The sequence below is a fragment of the Erinaceus europaeus genome, chromosome 19, assembly GCF_950295315.1.
Source record: "Erinaceus europaeus chromosome 19, mEriEur2.1, whole genome shotgun sequence".
Taxonomy (NCBI): Eukaryota; Metazoa; Chordata; class Mammalia; order Eulipotyphla; family Erinaceidae; genus Erinaceus; species Erinaceus europaeus.
Genome location: NC_080180.1, coordinates 30,608,016 through 30,626,385, shown reverse-complemented (window position 1 = coordinate 30,626,385; position 18,370 = coordinate 30,608,016). Strand labels below are relative to the sequence as shown.

The window sequence follows — 18,370 nt, the reverse complement described above, 5'->3', positions numbered from 1 at the left end:
ACAAACACACACACACACACACAGTTTGTTTTGTTTGTTAAAGCAAGTCAAATAATAATAATAAAAAACCCCTGGCATTTAAGAGGCTCTGGATTTATTCCCTGGTTTCACATTAAAAATAAATAAAATATTTACTTCTTCCACATAATGAAAATTTCACTCTAGATATCTTGTAGTTCTAGCTTTTACCTTTACATGTAGGACCTATTTGGAGTTAATTAGCATATAATGTTAATTACATGTTTCTCTAATAACATTCTTGGAAAACACTATGCTTTATTGAGTTACTTTGGCACTTTTTGTAAAAAAAAAAAACAAACCCATATATATATTCATTTCTGATCCATAATTCAATTTGGTGAGAATTGACATCACAATTTTATGTCATTTAATCCATGAACTGTCTCCATTTATTTAATTTTCTTTAGCAGTGTTTTATAGACTTTAGTGTTCATGTCTGCTATATATCTTGTTAATTTTATTCCCACTTATTTCATATTTTTAAGTTTTTAAAAATATTTCCTTTTTGTTGCCCTTGTTTTTTATTGTTGTTGTTATTGATGTCATCATTGTTGGATAGGACAGAGAGAAATGGAGAGAGGAGGGGAAGACAGAGAGGAGGAGAGAAAGATAGACACCTGCAGACCTGCTTCACCGCCTGTATTTCCTATTTTTATGTTGCAAATATCACATATTTTTAAATGCCATCTCCTACTTTGCTTTTAGTACATATAAATAACTGCTTATTTTTTTGTATAGTAACTTTGTATTCTGTGGGTTTTTTTTTTTTTTGCATAATGACCTTGTATTCTGTGATTTTACTAAATTCACTTATTAGTTTGAATAACTCTTGCCACCACCACTAATGCACAATTTCATTGGTACTGGTCTCATCTTTTCCATTTTCCTCTTCCTCCTCCTTCTTTTTCTTTCAATTTTAGAGGGAAATAGAGAGGCATCAGACCACTGCTCCACTATCTCTGAAGCTTTCCCTGGTGTGATGCTCCCTGTGGTGTTTGGGTTGGAGCCTGGGGCCTTCAGCTGGTAAGGCAAGTGTGGTATGACCGCTCTCTTCCACATGCTCAGTAACTCATTTTATACTCCAAATCATCATGATTGTGAATAATCTCATTTCCCCCCCCCTTTTTTTTGTCTCCAAGGTTATCGCTGGGGCTCAGTGCCCCCAGCACTATGAATCCACTGCTCCTGGCAGCCATTTTTGCCATTTATTGAATAGGATAAAAACTGAGGAGGGGAGGGGGACATAGAGAGGAGAGAGAAAGACAGACACCTGCAGACCAGCTTCACCACTTGTGAAGCTTCCCTTGCAGGTGGGGAGCTGAGGGCTCAAACCGTGATCCTTGCTCAGGTCCTTGCTCTTCATACTGCACTTAACTGGTGTGCCACTGTCCGCCCCCCAAGAATATTTCTATTTCTACCTTGTTCAGTTTTTTTTTTAATTTTTTTTTAATTTAAGAAAGTATTAATTAACAAAACCATAGGGTAGGAGGGGTACAATTCCACACAATTCCCACCACCCATTCTCCATATCCCACCCCCTCCCCTGATAGCTTTCCCATTCTCTATCCCTTTGGGAGCATGGACCCAGGGTCATTGTGGGTTGCAGAAGGGAGAAGGTCAGGCTTTTGTAATTGCTTCCCCGCTGAACATGGGCGTTGACTGGTCGGTCCATACTCCCAGTCTGCCTCTCTCTTTCCCTAGTAGGGTGGGTCTCTGGGGAAGCTGAGCTCCAGGACATATTGGTGGGGTCTTCAGTCTAGGGAAGCCTGGCCGGCATCCTGATGACATCTGGAACCTGGTGACTGAAAAGAGAGTTAACATATGAAGCCAAACAAATTGTTGAGCAATCATGTACCCAAAGCTTGGAATAGTGGAATCACTGCAAACTCTAGTGTACTTCTGCTTTCAGGTATATATTTTGCAGTAGTTTACGGATACGTGTGAACATATGCTCTCTCTCACAGAAACTGGTGTATATCTAGGTTTTGGGACTTTGTTAGAAAGTGAACCACCTGAGATGGAATTAGAGTATACTATGAAAGGAAAGGTCTCACCCGAGTAATGAAACTGAAGGGTTGTCATTCCACACGTGTAGTCTCTGGACACAGTCTGAAGTGAAGCATGTTGAGGTGGCAATCGTTGTGTTGGTTAGGTTGTGATCGGCAGACGCAATATTATTTGATATGGATTGGGAGAGGCATACGGGAAAGTGGGCCCTATCCAATGGTTCCAGGACTGGGGGAAGTAGGGGCTCTATAGTGGAGATGTGAGGTTCCTGCTGTCTTAGGGTTCAAAAAGACAATCGATAGTTAATGTTATCATCGCATTATTTGGTAATTGGGTTAACTTTGAAAAGTCCTTTTGTTAGGGTTTGCTGTATAGTACCCAGTATCTTGTATATAGCTGTGCTATTGGTTGCTTCTGATCCATTTGGTCTAGGCTTTTGAGAGAGTCTGCATATCAATTACACAGCCTATATATTGAAAAGATTCAGTTTGTGTTTTGAAAAACTTCGAGACATACAATTAATTTTCCCCCTCTCATATTAACTAGTGTTGTATATGACTACATTTTACTAGGAGTGTACATAAACACCATTCCCACCACCAAAAGACTGTGACCCATCCCTCCCACCCACTCCCACCCCCCACTGTCCCAGGAAGCTGCATGTCTACCCCTCACCTCAGGGTTATTACTTTGGTGCCCCTTGTTCAGTTTTTATCATGAATGTTTATAAAACTGTGTTGTATGTTTTTTAATCTATTAAAATGATTACCTTTAAGTTAATTTTTTATTTTGCCTCCAAGGTTATCACTGGGGTTCAGTGCCAGCACAATGAATCCACTGCTCCTGAAGGCTATTTTTCCCACTTTTTGTTGCCCTTGTTGTGGTTATTTTTTTAACTTTTTATTTATGAAAAGGAAACATTGACAGAACCATAGGATAAGAGGGGTATAGCTTCGTACAATTCCCACCACCAGACCTCCGTATACCAACCCCTCCTGATAGCTTTCCTACTCTTTAGCCCTCTGGGAGTATGGACCCAAGATCATTGTGGGATGCAGAAGGTTGAAGGTCTGACTTCTGTAATTGCTTCCCTGCTGAAATGGGTGTTGACAGGTCTATCCATACTCCCAGCCTGTCTCTCTCTTTCTCTAGTGGGGAAGGGCTTTGGGGAAATGGAGCTCCAGGACACATTGGTGGGGCTGTCTGTCCAGGGAAGTCTGGTTACATCCTGCTAGCATCTGGAACCTGGTGGCTGAAAAGAGAATATACAAAGCCAAATAAAACTGTTGGACAATTATTAACCTAAAGGCTGGAATAGTGCAGGTGAAGGGCTGGGGGGGGAGGTTCCTCCATTTTTGTAGATAGCTAGTAGGCATATTTTATATTTCAAAGGGTCTGTAGCTAGTGTTTTTTTGTTTGTTTTTTTGCCTGAGCCTGAAATCTGATATGCAGATGAATCCTAATTATTGTCTGGGGAGATGATGTCATGGCTAGGAAAAGGACCAGAAAGCTGGATCAGGGAAGAGAGTAGCTCCCTAATATGGGAAAGGGGTATAAGTATTACTGTAAACCCCATCAATTTGATGTGATTTGGGGTCCATAATTAGCTTAGGAGCCTGTGTGACCTCTGCATCTCTCTAGATCTGAGCTTACATTCTGTAGTCATGAGTAGGAACATTCCATGCTGCCCTAGTATCGACCCATCTTCCTCAGGTGTATCATAGAGTATATTGTCCATCCTCCACCATTGTTGATCCAGGTTGAGGACTTGAGGACAAGTTCCTATGGTGGTTGTTATTTTTGTTGTTATATATACTGTTGTTGGATAGGACAGAGAGAAATTGAAAGAGGAGGGGAAGAGAAAGACACCTGGAGACCTGCTTCACCGTTTGCAAAGTGGACCCCCCCCCCCCCCCCCACCGCTGGAGGGAAGCTGGGGACTCAAATCAGGATCCCAAAGTTGGTCCTTGCGCTTTGCGCCATGTGTGCTTAATTGCTGTGCTACTACCCAACCCCCTTAAATTAATTTTTCAAAAGGAGTATGTAATAGTTATTGGAAAAAAAAATTTTACTTTAGGGTTATTGCTTGGACTCAGTGCCTGCATAACTCCACCACTGTCCCCAGTGGCCATTTTTTCTTCCTTTTTTGACAGTCTGTGAGACAGAGTGAAAGACACCTGAAGCCCTGCTCCACTGCTGAAGCTTTCTGCCTCTGCAGATGGGGCTCTGGAGCTTGAAGCCCTCATCCACACACCTGTGTTTCCTCTGCCTTCATACAGTTACTTGTTGCATCCTTCTGCAGCCTGAAAGTCACAAAGAACCCTTTCCCCTTTACTTTCTGCATTCAATTGTCACAAAAATCTTGATTCTACTTGCCTCCTCCCTAATTATTTCTTTCTCCCCATAGCTCTTGTCTTAGATCAAATCCTTATTACCTAGAAGCTGGTGAGTTAAACAAAGATGACTCACTAGACTGATCAAACTCCAACTTCTGATTCTCAGACATTTAGCACTTACCCCCCCCCCCCAAAGCTCCCAGAAGAGCAGACTGCCCTAGGCCTCAGTGCTCTTGCCTGCCTGCTCCCTGGAACCCAGTTTGCTATGGCTGTGCCTAGGGGCTCATCCACGATCAGCCTTGAGGGCCTGGTCCTTGAGCAGTGCGTGGGCCATTCCCACCAGGGCCTTGGTGTGTAAAACCCACAAGAGCCTAATGCCAGCCTTCCCTAGACTAGAGGAACATTCCGGCCAGAATGCAACAGGACTGTTTCAAATCTCTGGTCCCCATTATATGTGGAGAAAGCATTATATGTGGAGAAGGGCTGCAGTTGTCTCTCTCCCCCTGTATCTTCTCTTCCATCTCAGTTTCTGTTTCTATCCAATAAATAAATGTTAAAAAAAAAAAAAAAACAAACTGCACCAGGCCCAGCTTGGCCCTTCTAGTTGCCCTGCCAAGCTGTCACCTCTAGGCACTTCCTTGGGCACCTGCACAAGGAGGGGGCAGGTGCCAGGGGTGGGTCACAGCTTTGCTAGTTGGTTGCCAGCGATTTGCTTGGTTCCAGGTGTTTGGATAGACGGCAACATGTTGAAGGGTCGGGGATTGGTTTTCTGATGAGAAATGACAGTGGCCTGTTCTATTGTTGAAAATGACAAGTGACTTCCTCCAAATCCATTTTCCAGTTGAGTTGATCCAGCATGCAGAAACTTTACCTTAATTGCACAGAATCAGTCTTTAAGAACATCGGAGAGACAGCTTCTTTTTTCTAAGACCACTGCTTTAAAATTTGCCTACCCTGGGAGTCAGGTGGTAGCACAGCGGGTTAAGTGCAGGTGGCACAAAGCGCAAGGACTGGCAGGATTCTGGTTTGAGCCCCCAGCTCCCCACCTGTAGGGGAGTCGCTTCACAGTGAAGCAGGTCTGCAGGTATCTTTCTCTCTTCCTGTCTTCCCCTCCTCTCTTCATTTCTCTCTGTCCTATCCAACAATGACTACATCATTAACTACAATAAAACAAGGGCAACAAAAGGGAATAAATAATAAATATTAAAAATTTAATATTCCCTTTTGGGTGAAGAGGGATGGGGCTTTGCTCATCTATTATTGTTAATTAGCATCTTAGATTAGGGAAGTGGAGCTAAGTGTATGAGAAAATTTGTCTTAAAACAATTAGAATTCCAAGGCCACTGCAGCATGTGACTAGGTTTCACACTTTATGTATTAGGCTTAGAGGAAGGACAGGATGAATTAATTTTCTTTACTTCCTAGCTGTTAGAATAATATTTTTTTTCTCTTTTTCTTTGAAATAACTCAGGATTGAGAAGGTACCCAGTAGACTAAACAGCAAAGGTAGGAGTGCATTTAGGTAAGGCAAGATAAGGTGATACTCTAGAGCTGGTGATTCACTGACTAGTGCTTTTAAGGTACAGATTGCTACAGGTACTGACACTTTCCAGTGTCACTGGCACTGAAGTGCCCTGAGATCTAGGTACTGCTCAGTGAGGGAGGGGAAGTGGTGTAGTAGTACAGCTGGTCTGCAAACATTTGAGGTATTGTGTGTGTGTGTGTGTGTGGGAGAATGGGGACAGGACACATTTGTATTTGAGCTTCTCTCCGACTAATACTGTTGCTGTTATCTCCCTTGAAGTCAGTATATACATATATATATATATATATGTGTACACACATATTGTGACAATGGTTGTCTTCCTATTGATCCTCTGACCAATACATAGTCTCCATTTTTGTCTCTTTTCATCTTTACTTGAAAGTCTTATTTTATCTGTAGAATAGCTATTTCTGAACTTTTGTTTGCATTATTGGTATTATTGGCTTGGAATACCTTGCTTTAGCCTGTCACTAAAGAGCTTATGTTTACCTTTCTTTAGGATGTTTCCTGGAGATACAGATGGGTCAGTCACTCTGAATTCACATTTAGGATGATTACTGATAAAAACAGTTTTCTTATAGCCATTTTGGCTTTTGTTTAAAGATTGTTTTATGTTGTTATTGACTTCCTTTTTGTTACTTTGTATGGCTGGTTCTTATATTTATATATACATACACACACACACTATATATATATATATATATTATATATATATATAAATTTCCTATTTGTCTTTGTGCTACATTTTCTTTTGTGGCTATCATATTGTGCCTAACTTACAATATCTAAATAATCTTTTTTTTTTAGTTGGCCTTGGTTCACAAACATTGGACTGTGTATCATTATTTTGCTCTCTCCTTTCCCATTTCCCTGTTGTAGTTGAGTTCATGGCTCTGCTACTGATCATCTCATTAAAAGGTGGAATTCCTTTGGTTCTTCTTTTCATGTGATTCTTGCAAGGCAGGACTAGTAATGGTAAATTCCTTCAGTTTCTGAATGACTAATTCAGTTTCTAATGAAGTACAGACAGACCAGAATCAAGTAAATATTAGAACAGTTACAATACAGAGCTTTATGCTGCCTTACTAACTGGAAGGTAGCAAAGAAGTAGAATGGCTTCATATAAACTATCAACTAAACCAATTATACTTAAAAAAAAATTTTTTTAAATATTTTATTTATTTATTCCCTTTTGTTGCCCATGTTGTTTTATTGTAGTTATTATTGTCGTCGTTGTTGGATAGGACAGAGAGAAACGGAGAGAGGAGGGGAAGACAGAGAGGGGGAGAGAAAGATAAGACACCTGCAGACCTGCTTCACAGCCTGTGAAGCGACTCCCCTGCAGGTGGGGAGCCGGGGTTCGAACCGGGATCCTTATGCCGGTCCTTGTGCTTTGTGCCACCTGCGCTTAACCCGCTGCGCTACAGCCCGACTCCCCCTAATTATACTTTTAAAAGATGCTATGTTGGACTTACAAATGATAAAATAAGTTATTCCTGTAAAGTTGAAGGCCCCGCTACCCTGGCTAGCTTTATTAAAAAGAATGCATTTCCCACACATTTTCATGTATTCAGAGTGAGATGTGACCCACTAGACACACTAAACTTCATTGCTGAGACCAGGTCAATAGAAACCATTGAAGTTTATTGGCGGTCACAATGCTTACACTGTATGCAGCAAACACCCTTACAAGTCTATCCGCAACCTGACCACGCAAGAAAGAATTCACCACACAGTCTCCAGAGAAGGGAAAACAAAAACAAAAACAAAAAAAATGAACAGGCTTATTTCTGGGGGTAGAAGAGAGAAATAAAAATAAAACCGAATTGATGAGTGTCCCATGGGTGAGAGCTGAACTAGAGATGCGTACAACTAGCAGCAACAATTGTGGAAAAAGTAGAAGGCAAATAGCTTTCTCCATTAATTTTCCTCTGTAGGTTAATTTTTAATATTCAAAACATTTATTATGGTTTTCCTTTTTTAAAAATGTATACTTTTTAAAGGGTGGGCGAATGTTAAATACTTCATGCTAGGCAGACCTTGTTATTAAGAACCTTCAACTGTAGTAACTTCCTCCAGTTCATACATTCACGAGTGCAGGGTACTTATAAATATCCACACGCACACATCCATACACACTGCCTCGAGGGCTGGGGAAGACTAAAAGTTACCAACCACACTCTGGGCCTCTGGTGGATTCATCCAGATTGCTCAGAACCCTAATTCATAAAATCACATCTGACTTTGAAAGCAGGAGGCATCTGGGAATAAGGGGAACAAAGTGGTAAGGAGGATAAAGCTAAAAACACCAAAACTTATAGCTGGGGTTGTCTGTCACTGACTGCACCTAGTTGTCTGTCATGAGCCCTAAGGCAGTTATCTATGGTTGGGGTGGAATTGGGGGGGGGGGGAAGAGATGGTGCTCTGCATGGCTTAGAGTTCCTAATAACAAGGGTAATATAGTAACAGGAAGTGATAATTTTTGGGGCAAGGAGAGGGCAATAAGAAAAAATAGACATTTGGAATTTTAACTTTTTTTTTTGCCTCTCTACACTGTGTCACTAAATATATCTCTGCACGTTCATACATCCTCATCCAGTAAAGCTTCAGGCCACCAGAATACACATTTTTTCCTTACTCGCATACACAACCCCTCACATCAGCATTGGTGCACTAGACTCTGTAAAAATTTTTCAGTCACACTTTTTGTTTTTAAACTTGAGTCAATATAAACCTTGTTCAAAATGTTATGAAAAAATGTACATGTTTATACAAGGCAGGTTGTGGCAGGACACTGGGGGTTCTCCTCTCTTGGGTGGCCCCAGGAGGAGGGGCTGGAGTCTCACACATTTGCGCCTCTCTCTCCTCCCACCACCCTTCCCACCCAATCCCCAGGAACCAGCAGTGCCCTGCCCCCTAGAGTGCACTCACACCCTATTCCCTGGGGAAATAGCTAGTTAACCTCTGCTATTTTCCCCACACCCTTGGAGGTAGCCAGGATCAGCCAGGCTCTCTCCCTTGTAATTGTTCACCCCCCTGGGTCACACCAAGGGACATTGCTCTGTACATATAAGAGTCCAAAGAGCTGTCAGCTCATCATGTCATTGCTATTCACGCCATAAGTGGAGTTCTTCATCGAATCATTAACTTCTCGACGGAATGCTGACAGGTTCTGGGTGAACCTACAAAAAACAAAAACAAAAACATGTGGTCTGTAGAAAAAGCCTTATCTACATTTCTAGCAGCTACTGAGAGGCAAGGCAAAGTAAGACTAGAGTTGTTCTTTCTTTCTGGCTTCTGGCGGTGCTAGGGACTGTACCTGGGACCTTGGATCCTCAGGCCTGAGAATCTACTTGCATAACCATTATGCTATTTCCCCCATGCTGTACCTCTTTCTAAAACCAAGTAATTTCACAAAAGTCCTTGAGATCTGGCTACATCTGGAGCTCCAGGGGCTACCTTGGGCTCATGGGTGAAAGTGTGAAGTAACACAAGATACGGGCAAAAATGGAATAACACTATCTCATTTCTGCAATGCCCAGAGACCTGTAGTGTAAGAACTATTTCATCTAATATGACAGCTATTAGCCAAGTTATCTACTGAACATTTGGACTATGTTCAGTATGACTGAAACAACTGAATCAAGTAAAACTGTAAACTTACTTCCTTAATTGAACCTTAATAATTTTTACATTAAAATCATGTATTTTAAATCAATTAAAATGAAAAACTAACTTAGAAAAACCTGACATTCATTTCAGTTACCAGAAAATTAATATATGTGGGACAAGTTGAGTATGGGAGTCTACTTTGTTAACTATAAAATTTAGCGTTATCAGATTGAGGTAATTCAGTTTTTGAATACTGATTACCTGATGCTATTTTGAACATATTGGGTTAAATAAAATATATTAAACTGAACTTGGTCAGTTTCTTTATTCTGCTGGGGTCCTTGGAGGACCTCGTGCTTGAGAGTCAGTGCTTTATCCACTGCTAGCTTTTCTATTGAATTGTTTAGACTTAGATGGCTTCCTAACTACTGGACTCTCCCTTGTTTCAATGATTTGGAAAGTGACAGCCCAGGGTTCCTTTGCAGGGCCCTCTACACTCACCTGTCTCGGTTTTTCGTAAGAAGATTTCGCTCAATTCCTTCCATCAGGTTTTCAAAACACAGATGCATAGCCTGCTGCTTCTCTGGTGGCTGGCTGTTCACGATACTATTCCTCAGGTCGGAAAAATACTGTGGGGTAGAGAGAGAGTAAGGAGAACAGATGGGGAGAGCCCTCCACCACCTTCAGGGCTGAAGGGAAGAATGTTCTTCAAGAAGAAATGGAATATTTCTGGCTCTTTTCCATTATAAGCAAGCACTTGTGGGATAGCATTTATCTTTACCTAGTTAAAAATCAAGATCATTATATTTGTACTTAAGAACTGCAAGTCGTCACCTCAGACAAGAGGCTAATAACCATAATATATAAAGAACTTGCAAATCTCAACAAGACAACAAATAACCCCATCCCAAAATGGGGGGCATGGACAGAATATTCACCACAGAAGAGATCCAAAAGGCCAAGAAACACATGTAAAAATGCTCCAAGTCTCTGATTGTCAGAGAAATGCAAATAAAGACAACAATGAGATACCTTCTGTGAGAATGTCATACATCAGAAAAGGTTAACAGCAGCAAATGCTGAAGAGGTTGTGAGGTCAAAGGAACCCTCCCTCCTGCACTTCTAGTGGGAATGTCAATTGGTCCAGCCTCTGTGGAGAACAGTCTGGAGAACTCTCAGAAGGCTAGAAATGTACCTACCCTATGATCCCGCAATTCCTCTTCTGGGGATATATCCTAAGGAACCCAACACACCCATCCAAAAAGATCTGTGTACACATATGTTCTTGGCAGCACAATTTGTAATAGCCAAAACCTGGAAGCAACCCAGGTGTCCAACAACAGATGTGGCTGAGCAAGTTGTGGTATATATATATATATATATACACACACAATGGAATATTACTCAGCTATTAAAAATGGTGACTTCACTGTTTTCAGCTGATCTTAGATGGACCTTGAAAAATTCATGTTAAGTGAACAAAGTCAGAAACAGAAGGATGAGTATGGGATGATCTCACTCTCAGGCAGTAGTTGAAAAGCAAGATCAGAAAAGAAAATGCAAGTAGAACCTGAACTGGAATTGGCGTATTGCACCAAAGTAAAAGACGCTGGGTTGGGTGGGTGGGTAAAATACAGATCCAAGAAGGATGACAGAGGACCTAGTGGGGGTTGTATTGTTATATGGAAAACTGGGAAATGTTATGCATGTACTATTGTATTTACTGTTGAATGTAAAACATTAATTCCCAAATAAAGAAATAAAAAAAAAAAACAAAAAACTACAAGTCGTGTGAGTGAGATTTATCGTTTGTTATAGCAGAGCTGGAACTAGAACTTCTGTCTCAGGAGCTCTGATTTCTAGGTTCCTTTGTCTGTGCTCCCATTCTGCTGGCTTCTAACAAGTAATCATGGTTTGCTCAAGGTGTGACTAGGATGTGCTCAGCAAACATGTCAGGTTTCACCATCCTGGGATTTTTATACAAGTGTTTTCCACAGTGCATTGGAAGCTGATAGGCAAATATATGTTCTGGGCAGCAGACAGTGGGCTCTCTCACCTTTTCATTAAGTAATATCAAGCCAAGTAGGGGTCGGGACATAGACCACTGGTTCCTACAGTCTTCAAAGATGATGATGTTCAGCACCGTTGACAGCATCTGGAAATGGAGAATCTGAGATGGTGACCTACTGTGTGGTTCCTCAAGATAAAATCACAAATCCAGACAGAGGAATCTGTCAGGTTCAAAGTCTTTTCTGTTTAGAATAAACCTAACAAATACTTTATTCAGCTTCATCAGAATATATTATCATGTAAGCTTTTCTTCTAAGTTATTCCCTTTCCAATTCTTTAACTTAGTTTGATAATTTATCTAAAAATGGAACAGGTGCTGGGAGACAGCTCACCATAATGAAGCCCTGGGTTTGAGCCCTGGTAGCAAATGCCACCGAGGAAGGTCCACAGTGCTGTACTCTCTCTTCCTGTCTCTACCTGAAACAGTAATAATGAAAAGTCACCCTGAGAATGGTGGAATCATGTACAAGGTCCTGGCACTGTAAAAATAAATAAATAAAATAGGACCATGTCAGTTTACTGGGGTTTTGATGGGAAGCTGGGATAGGACCAAACAAAAAGCCACAGCAGGGAAAAATCACTTTGTACTTCTATATATCTCATCCCAGAGAATACAGGCTTATAACATTTTAGCGATGTGATGGGAATGTGGACTACTACATTTTTAAATTTTAAGCGAGAAATGCAGACAATGGTGAGATTGGTTAAAACACTGTGGGCTAGGGCTCAGTGGGTAGAGCACAGGCCTTTAAAGCATGGGGCCCTGACCTTGACTTCCAACACCACACAAGAGCACCAAGGACAGAGACCAGTGGAACTCCTTGGATGATGGAGTTATCTTTATGTCATTCCCTTCCTCTCATAAAAATACTGGCTAAAATAGAAACAATTCCTTCCCCTATTTCCACAAATCTTATTTTTGAAAAAAAAATCACATAAAAAGATAGCAGGTATATGGTTTGATTTCTCTGTGTTGTTTCCTTTTGTCCAGTATTCTTGTTTTTTTCTTTTCGCCTCCAGGGTTATCACTGGAGCTCGGTGCTAGCACTACGAATCCATAACTCCTGGAAGACATCTTCTTTTTTTGTTGTTGTTGCTGTTATTGTTTTTGTTGCTACTGTTGTTGTTGGATAGGACAGAAAGAAATTGAGAGAGGAGGGGAAGACAGAGAGGGGGAAAGAAAGACACCAGCAACCTGCTTTACCATTTGTGAAACGATCCACCCCCGCAGTTGGGGAACCAGGGGACTTGAACCAGGATCCTTGTGCTGGTCCTGGAACTTTGCACTATGTGTGCTTAACCCAGTGTGCCACTGCCTGGCCCCCTATTCTTGTTCTCATCTTGCAGTCATACTCCATTTTTGGCAGTGAATGAGCAGTCATTGGCTTAAGGAGGTTAGAGCTCCTGTGATAAGTCTAAGGTTTTAGAAAGGATGGTGTGACACTTGGGTGGATGATTCACAGCCTGAGTTTTCAGATTGTCTACATCTAATGATTACTCAGCAAACTCAGAACAATTTTAGGGTACAGAGCACACCTTGGCAGCACTGCTTGCTGATATGTCAGCCAAATGCTTGGCTTTCCTCTCTTGCAGAGAGGCTCACCTCCTACAGGACACCCCACAAAAGCCCCCTAACTTTCATGTTCATTACCTGCTGGATCATCTCTGGATGTTGCTGCATGATATGCAGAAATCGATCACTCTCCTGGTTCAAGGGCGTCGTCCTCTTCTTGGTGCTGCGTGACAGCTGCTTGAAGAGGTATGTCACAATGTGATCCAGGCAGGAGCAGCAGCCTGTGCATACCATGGTGTCTGAAAGAGAGAGGGCCAGGGATTCTGATGTGAGGTGGGCACATATGGATTGTCCTTAGCTGGTATCTCACAAAGGTACCCAATTAGACTGGAAAGTGTACCCAGTTCAGCCAAGATCACTTCTTGGGATGGTTCCTGTTATCTTTTACCCTTATCATAAAGGAACACTTAATCTATGTTGGAGCAGTGATTGGTAAACTAAACAAATACCGATTTTCAAATATTGATTCAATGTGGTGTAGATATCTATCACCTATACTATGATAAAATAAAATAGTTTACCTACAGCAAGTACTGCTTTTGTGCTAAGGAATTTATAGATATTATCTTTATCCTCTAGAGGACTCTAGAAAGTAATAGGTGTTTCATTTTACAAGTGAGGATATAAAAATCTGAGGATACATAACTTGCCTAAGATCACAGTATTAATAATCTGAAAAGCAGTGACCAGAATCTAAGAAATCCATGATGTGAGTCTATACTCTGAATTTCCTGGGGGATTTCATTACATTCAGCTTTCTTTCCTTTTTTTTTTTTTTTTTTTTGGGGGGGGTGTGCATTAATGATTTATAGTAAAGACGGCTGTTAATACATGTATAAAATTTCTTAATTTTCTATAAAACACTCTTACACCATCATGCAACAAGACCTGATCTTCCCCCATCCCCCATTCTACATCCCTTTAACTTTGGTGCAATAACATTCAGCTTTACCTATCAACATTTACAATTTGTTAGAGTGGGTGCATTATCCTTCATCTTCAAAGCACCTCAGGGATGTTGGTGGGAGAGCTTATATGCACTTTATGATATAGTTCAACACAGTACACAGATCTCTAAGTACGGAAGGCACAGGCCAGAGGACTAAGAAATAAATCCTTAAAAAAAATTATTTATTTTGTCTCCAGGGGCTTGGACCTGCACTACAAATCCACTGCTCCTGGAGGCCATTTTCCCCATTTTGTTGCCTTTGTTGTTGCTTTGTTATTGCTGTTGTTGTTGGATAGGACTGAGAGAACTTGAGAGAGGAGGGGAAGACAGAGATGAGAGAAAGACAGACACCTGCAGACTTGCTTCACCATTTGTGAAGTGACCCCCCTGCAGGTGGATAGTTGGGGTTTGAACCAGAATCTTTATGCCAGTCTTTGTGCCTTCCAACTGTGCCATGTGCGCTTAACCCACTGCATTAGCACCCGGCCCTCTGAAATAAATCATTTAAAGAATTTAAAAAAAAAAAAAAAGTTTCTTTTCAGTTGAGCAGGGTCTATAACTTGGCTGGTCTGTCCTAGACAGGGCTGTGCACCCTGATAGGAGTAAATGCCTATTAAAGCAAAGAAGTGACATAGAGTCGTGGGTCAATCATCACCATAGCCAATTCAGTAGTGCACCTGCTAATTACCATGATTACTGAGTACTTGGAAAACTACCTATAGGTCTTTGGCCTAAAAGAAAAATGTATTTTATCAATAAATCAAAATAAAGTAAAATAAATTAAAAAAATGTATTTTATTCCCTGAATCTACTAAGATTTTTGGAAGGAGACTTAGGTATAAATTAATTGACAGAAACTAGCTAGAGTAGGATGGAAAAACTTTTGGAGTTACTGGTTTAAAACCTTCCCCTAATTTCTACTGCCCTAAATACAGAAACACCTTATGGTAGCGAAAGGGCTCCCTTTGTGAAATTCAGATTTCCCTTATTTCTCCTCTTTCTCTTCTAATTCTTCTGCTTTTGTATTTCTTGTTTTTTCCCTTGCTTTTAGGTTCTTATATTTGCTGTTTCTGATGGCCTCCTGAACTAACCTAATAGTATTTGTTTAGACTTTAGATTTATCTCTTGATACCAATTTTTAAAAAATATTTATTCCTTTTTGTTGCCCTTGTTGCTTTATTGTTGTAGTTATTATTGTTATTGCTGTTGTTGTTGTTGTTGGATAGGACAGAGAGAAATGGAGAGAAGAGGGGGAAGACAGAGAGGGGGAGAGAAGGATAGACACTTGCAGACCTGCTTCACTGCTTGTGAAGCGACTCCCCTGCAGGTGGGGAGCCAGGGGCTTGAACCGGGATCCTTATACCGGTCCTTGCACTTCGTGCCACGTGTGCTTAACCCGCTGCACCACCACCCGACTCCCTTCCATCTATATTTTAAAGGAGTCCTCAATGCAGTGAATCAATTTTTTAAAAAGTTCAACAATAAACACAAAGCAGAACTTGGACTGGGTCTTGTGTATTACACCAAAGTAAAGGACTCTGGGGAGGGTGGGGGAGGGTTCAGGTCCTGGAACATGATGGCAGAGGAGGATCTAGAGGAGCATTGAATTGTTACATGGAAAACTGAGAAATGTGAACAGGGGTAGATGGCATAATAGTTATGCAAAGAGACTTATTCCTGAGGCTCCAAATTCTCAGGTTCATGGTGAATTCACTTTCTTTACCCCATCTTGGATGAAGCTTATCATGTTAAGTGAGATAAATCAGAAACAAAAGGATAAATATGGGATGATCTCACTCAAAGGCAGAAGTTGATAAACAAGATCAGAAGGGAAAATACTAAGCAGAACTTGGACTGGAGTTGGTGTATTGCACCAAAGTAAAAGAATCTAACCTAACGTATATGTTAAGACTTTAGATTTATCTCTTGATACCAGTTTTTTTTTTTTTTTAAAGATTTTATTTATTAATTAATGAGGAAGATAGGAGGAGAGAGAAAGAACCAGACATCACTCTGGCACATGTGCTGCTGGGGCGGGGATTGAACTCAGGACCTCATGCTTGAGAGTCCAAAGCTTTATCACTGCGCCACATCCCGGACCACTTGATACCAGTTTTTAAAAAATATTTATTCTCTTTGTTTTACTGTTGTAGTTATTATTGTTGTTGTTGTTGGACAGGACAGAGAGAAATGGAGAGAGGAGGGGGAAGACAGAGAGGGGGAGAGAAAGATAGATACCTGCAGACCTACTTCACTGCTTGTGAAGCGACTCCCCTGCAGGTGGAGAGCTGGGGGCTCGAACTGAGATCCTTCTGCCAGTCCTTGCGCTTTGCACCATGTGTGCTTAACCCGCTGACTCCCGATACCAATTCTTTTAATCCCACCTCCTCAAAACCACAAGTCTAGGTGTTCTTCCCAGGAGTTCCCGCAGCACTCCATTCACCTTTACTGTAGTGTGTGAGGAGCTAAGTGTAGCAAAGGCTGTTAACTGTTTGTTAATGCACCAGATAAAAGCTTCTTGAAAACAAGGATTGTATGATGCTAACTACTATACCCCTAGTGCCTGGCCCTCAGGCTAATTCCCCAAAGCAGTTGCTCTGTAGGATACTGAAGAGTTCTCTTTTCTGCTTTATTCCCCTCCTCCCCCTTTGTCATCACTGGGGCTTCTATACCACAGGCTGATTTTTTCAGATAGAAAGAGGCATGGGTTGGGTTGCCTGAATGGCAAAATAAGAATAATAACACAAGCTATTTTGCTGGCTCTCCCTTTCTATTAAGTGGTGTAAATCCAGGTACTTACCAAGTGCAGTAAGTCCTTCAGAAATGGAGGAAAGAATATACATGATGACATGAGGTTCCAGGCTTGCAATAAAGTTCATGTGGTCCTGGGTTAGGACTTCCAGTAGTGAATAGTAGGACTGACTGAGCTTGGGGTAATCCTATGGGGGTAAGGATGAAAATCAGCTTGGTCACTGTATACCTCAGTATGCAGGGAACACAGTCTTAAATAGCCTGAGGTTCCTTTCAGTATAGTGATAACAGAAATAACCTAATTTTTGCTCAACAAATTGTTTGGCTTCATATGTTAACTCTCTTTTCAATCACCAGGTTCCAGATGCCACCAGGATGCTGGCTAGGCTTCCCTGGATTGAAGACCCCACCAATGTGTCCTGGAGCTCAGCTTCCCCAGAGTCACACCCTACTAGGGAAAGAGAGAGGCAGACTGGGGGTATGGACCGACCAGTCAACGCCCATGTTCAGCGGGGAAGCAATTACAGAAGCCAGACCTTCTACCTTCTGCATCCCTCAACGACCCTGAGTCCATGCTCCCAGAGGGATAGAGAATGGGAAAGCTATCAGGGGAGGGGGTGGGTTATGGGGATTGGGTGTTGGGAATTGTGTGGAGTTGTACCCCTCCTACCTTATGCTTTTGTTCACTAGTCCTTTCTTAAATAAAAAATTAAAAAAAAAAAAAAAAAAAAAAAGAAATAACCTAATTTAAAAGTCCTCCAGAATTGGAGTATTACACCAAAGTAAAAGACTCTGGGGTGGGTGGGTGGATGGGGAGAATACAGGTCTATGAAAGATGATGAATGACATAGTGGGGGTTGTATTGTTAAATGGGAATCTGGGGAATGTTATGCATGTACAAACTATTGTATTTATTGTTGAATGTAAAACATTAATTCCCCAATAAAGAAATAAATTATTTAAAAAAATAAAAATAAATAAAAAATAAAAGTCCTCCAGAACTTTGGTGGTGTGACACTATACTTTGTAATGTCATAATCTTCTAAAACACTATTCAATCACTAGAAAAAAAATAAATAAAGCTGACTAGTACTGAAAAGAAGTCCCCTAGAGAACATTTAATCATGATGTCAGGCACAAAGAAGGTTGAGCACAATGATGGGGCTCAAGTCTGCTGAGCATCACTTAGTCTTACCAGGAGATCGCTGTGGGGAATGGAGAGGAGCAACTTGATGAAGGTCTGTAGAGCATTGTCTAAAGCATCATCTCCATAAAGACGGAAGACTCCAAAATTGACATAACTCCCACTGAGAGCAGCCTTCAGCATGGAGAAGCAGATGGAAATGCCCTTGAGCTTCAGTGCATACACTTGGTCCTTTGGAACCTCTCCCAGCGTCAGGATGCGATTACCTGGTAGATGCATGATACGTTTATTTATTCAACCGCATTAAACTGACAGTTTATATATACCAACTCAATTTACTGCGGGGGCTCTGCTCCTCTAA

At 41.2% G+C, this 18,370-nt stretch overlaps 1 protein-coding gene across 2 annotated transcripts in view; it reads right to left on the bottom strand.

Moving 5' to 3' along the window:
- Nucleotides 1-7,533: 7,533 nt before the first annotated feature.
- XPO7 (exportin 7) overlaps nucleotides 7,534-18,370 on the bottom strand; it is an 89,594-nt gene continuing 78,757 nt past the window's right edge. For both annotated transcript variants that reach the window (XM_007529144.2, XM_007529145.3), the window contains exons 23-28: nucleotides 18,061-18,275; nucleotides 16,915-17,053; nucleotides 13,244-13,404; nucleotides 11,579-11,677; nucleotides 10,024-10,151; nucleotides 7,534-9,092 (exon numbers count right to left, since the gene is read on the bottom strand). In XM_007529144.2, the coding sequence (XP_007529206.1) occupies nucleotides 8,999-9,092; nucleotides 10,024-10,151; nucleotides 11,579-11,677; nucleotides 13,244-13,404; nucleotides 16,915-17,053; nucleotides 18,061-18,275 (836 nt within the window). In that variant the 3' untranslated portion in view covers nucleotides 7,534-8,998. The remainder of the gene's footprint in view (nucleotides 9,093-10,023; nucleotides 10,152-11,578; nucleotides 11,678-13,243; nucleotides 13,405-16,914; nucleotides 17,054-18,060; nucleotides 18,276-18,370) is intronic.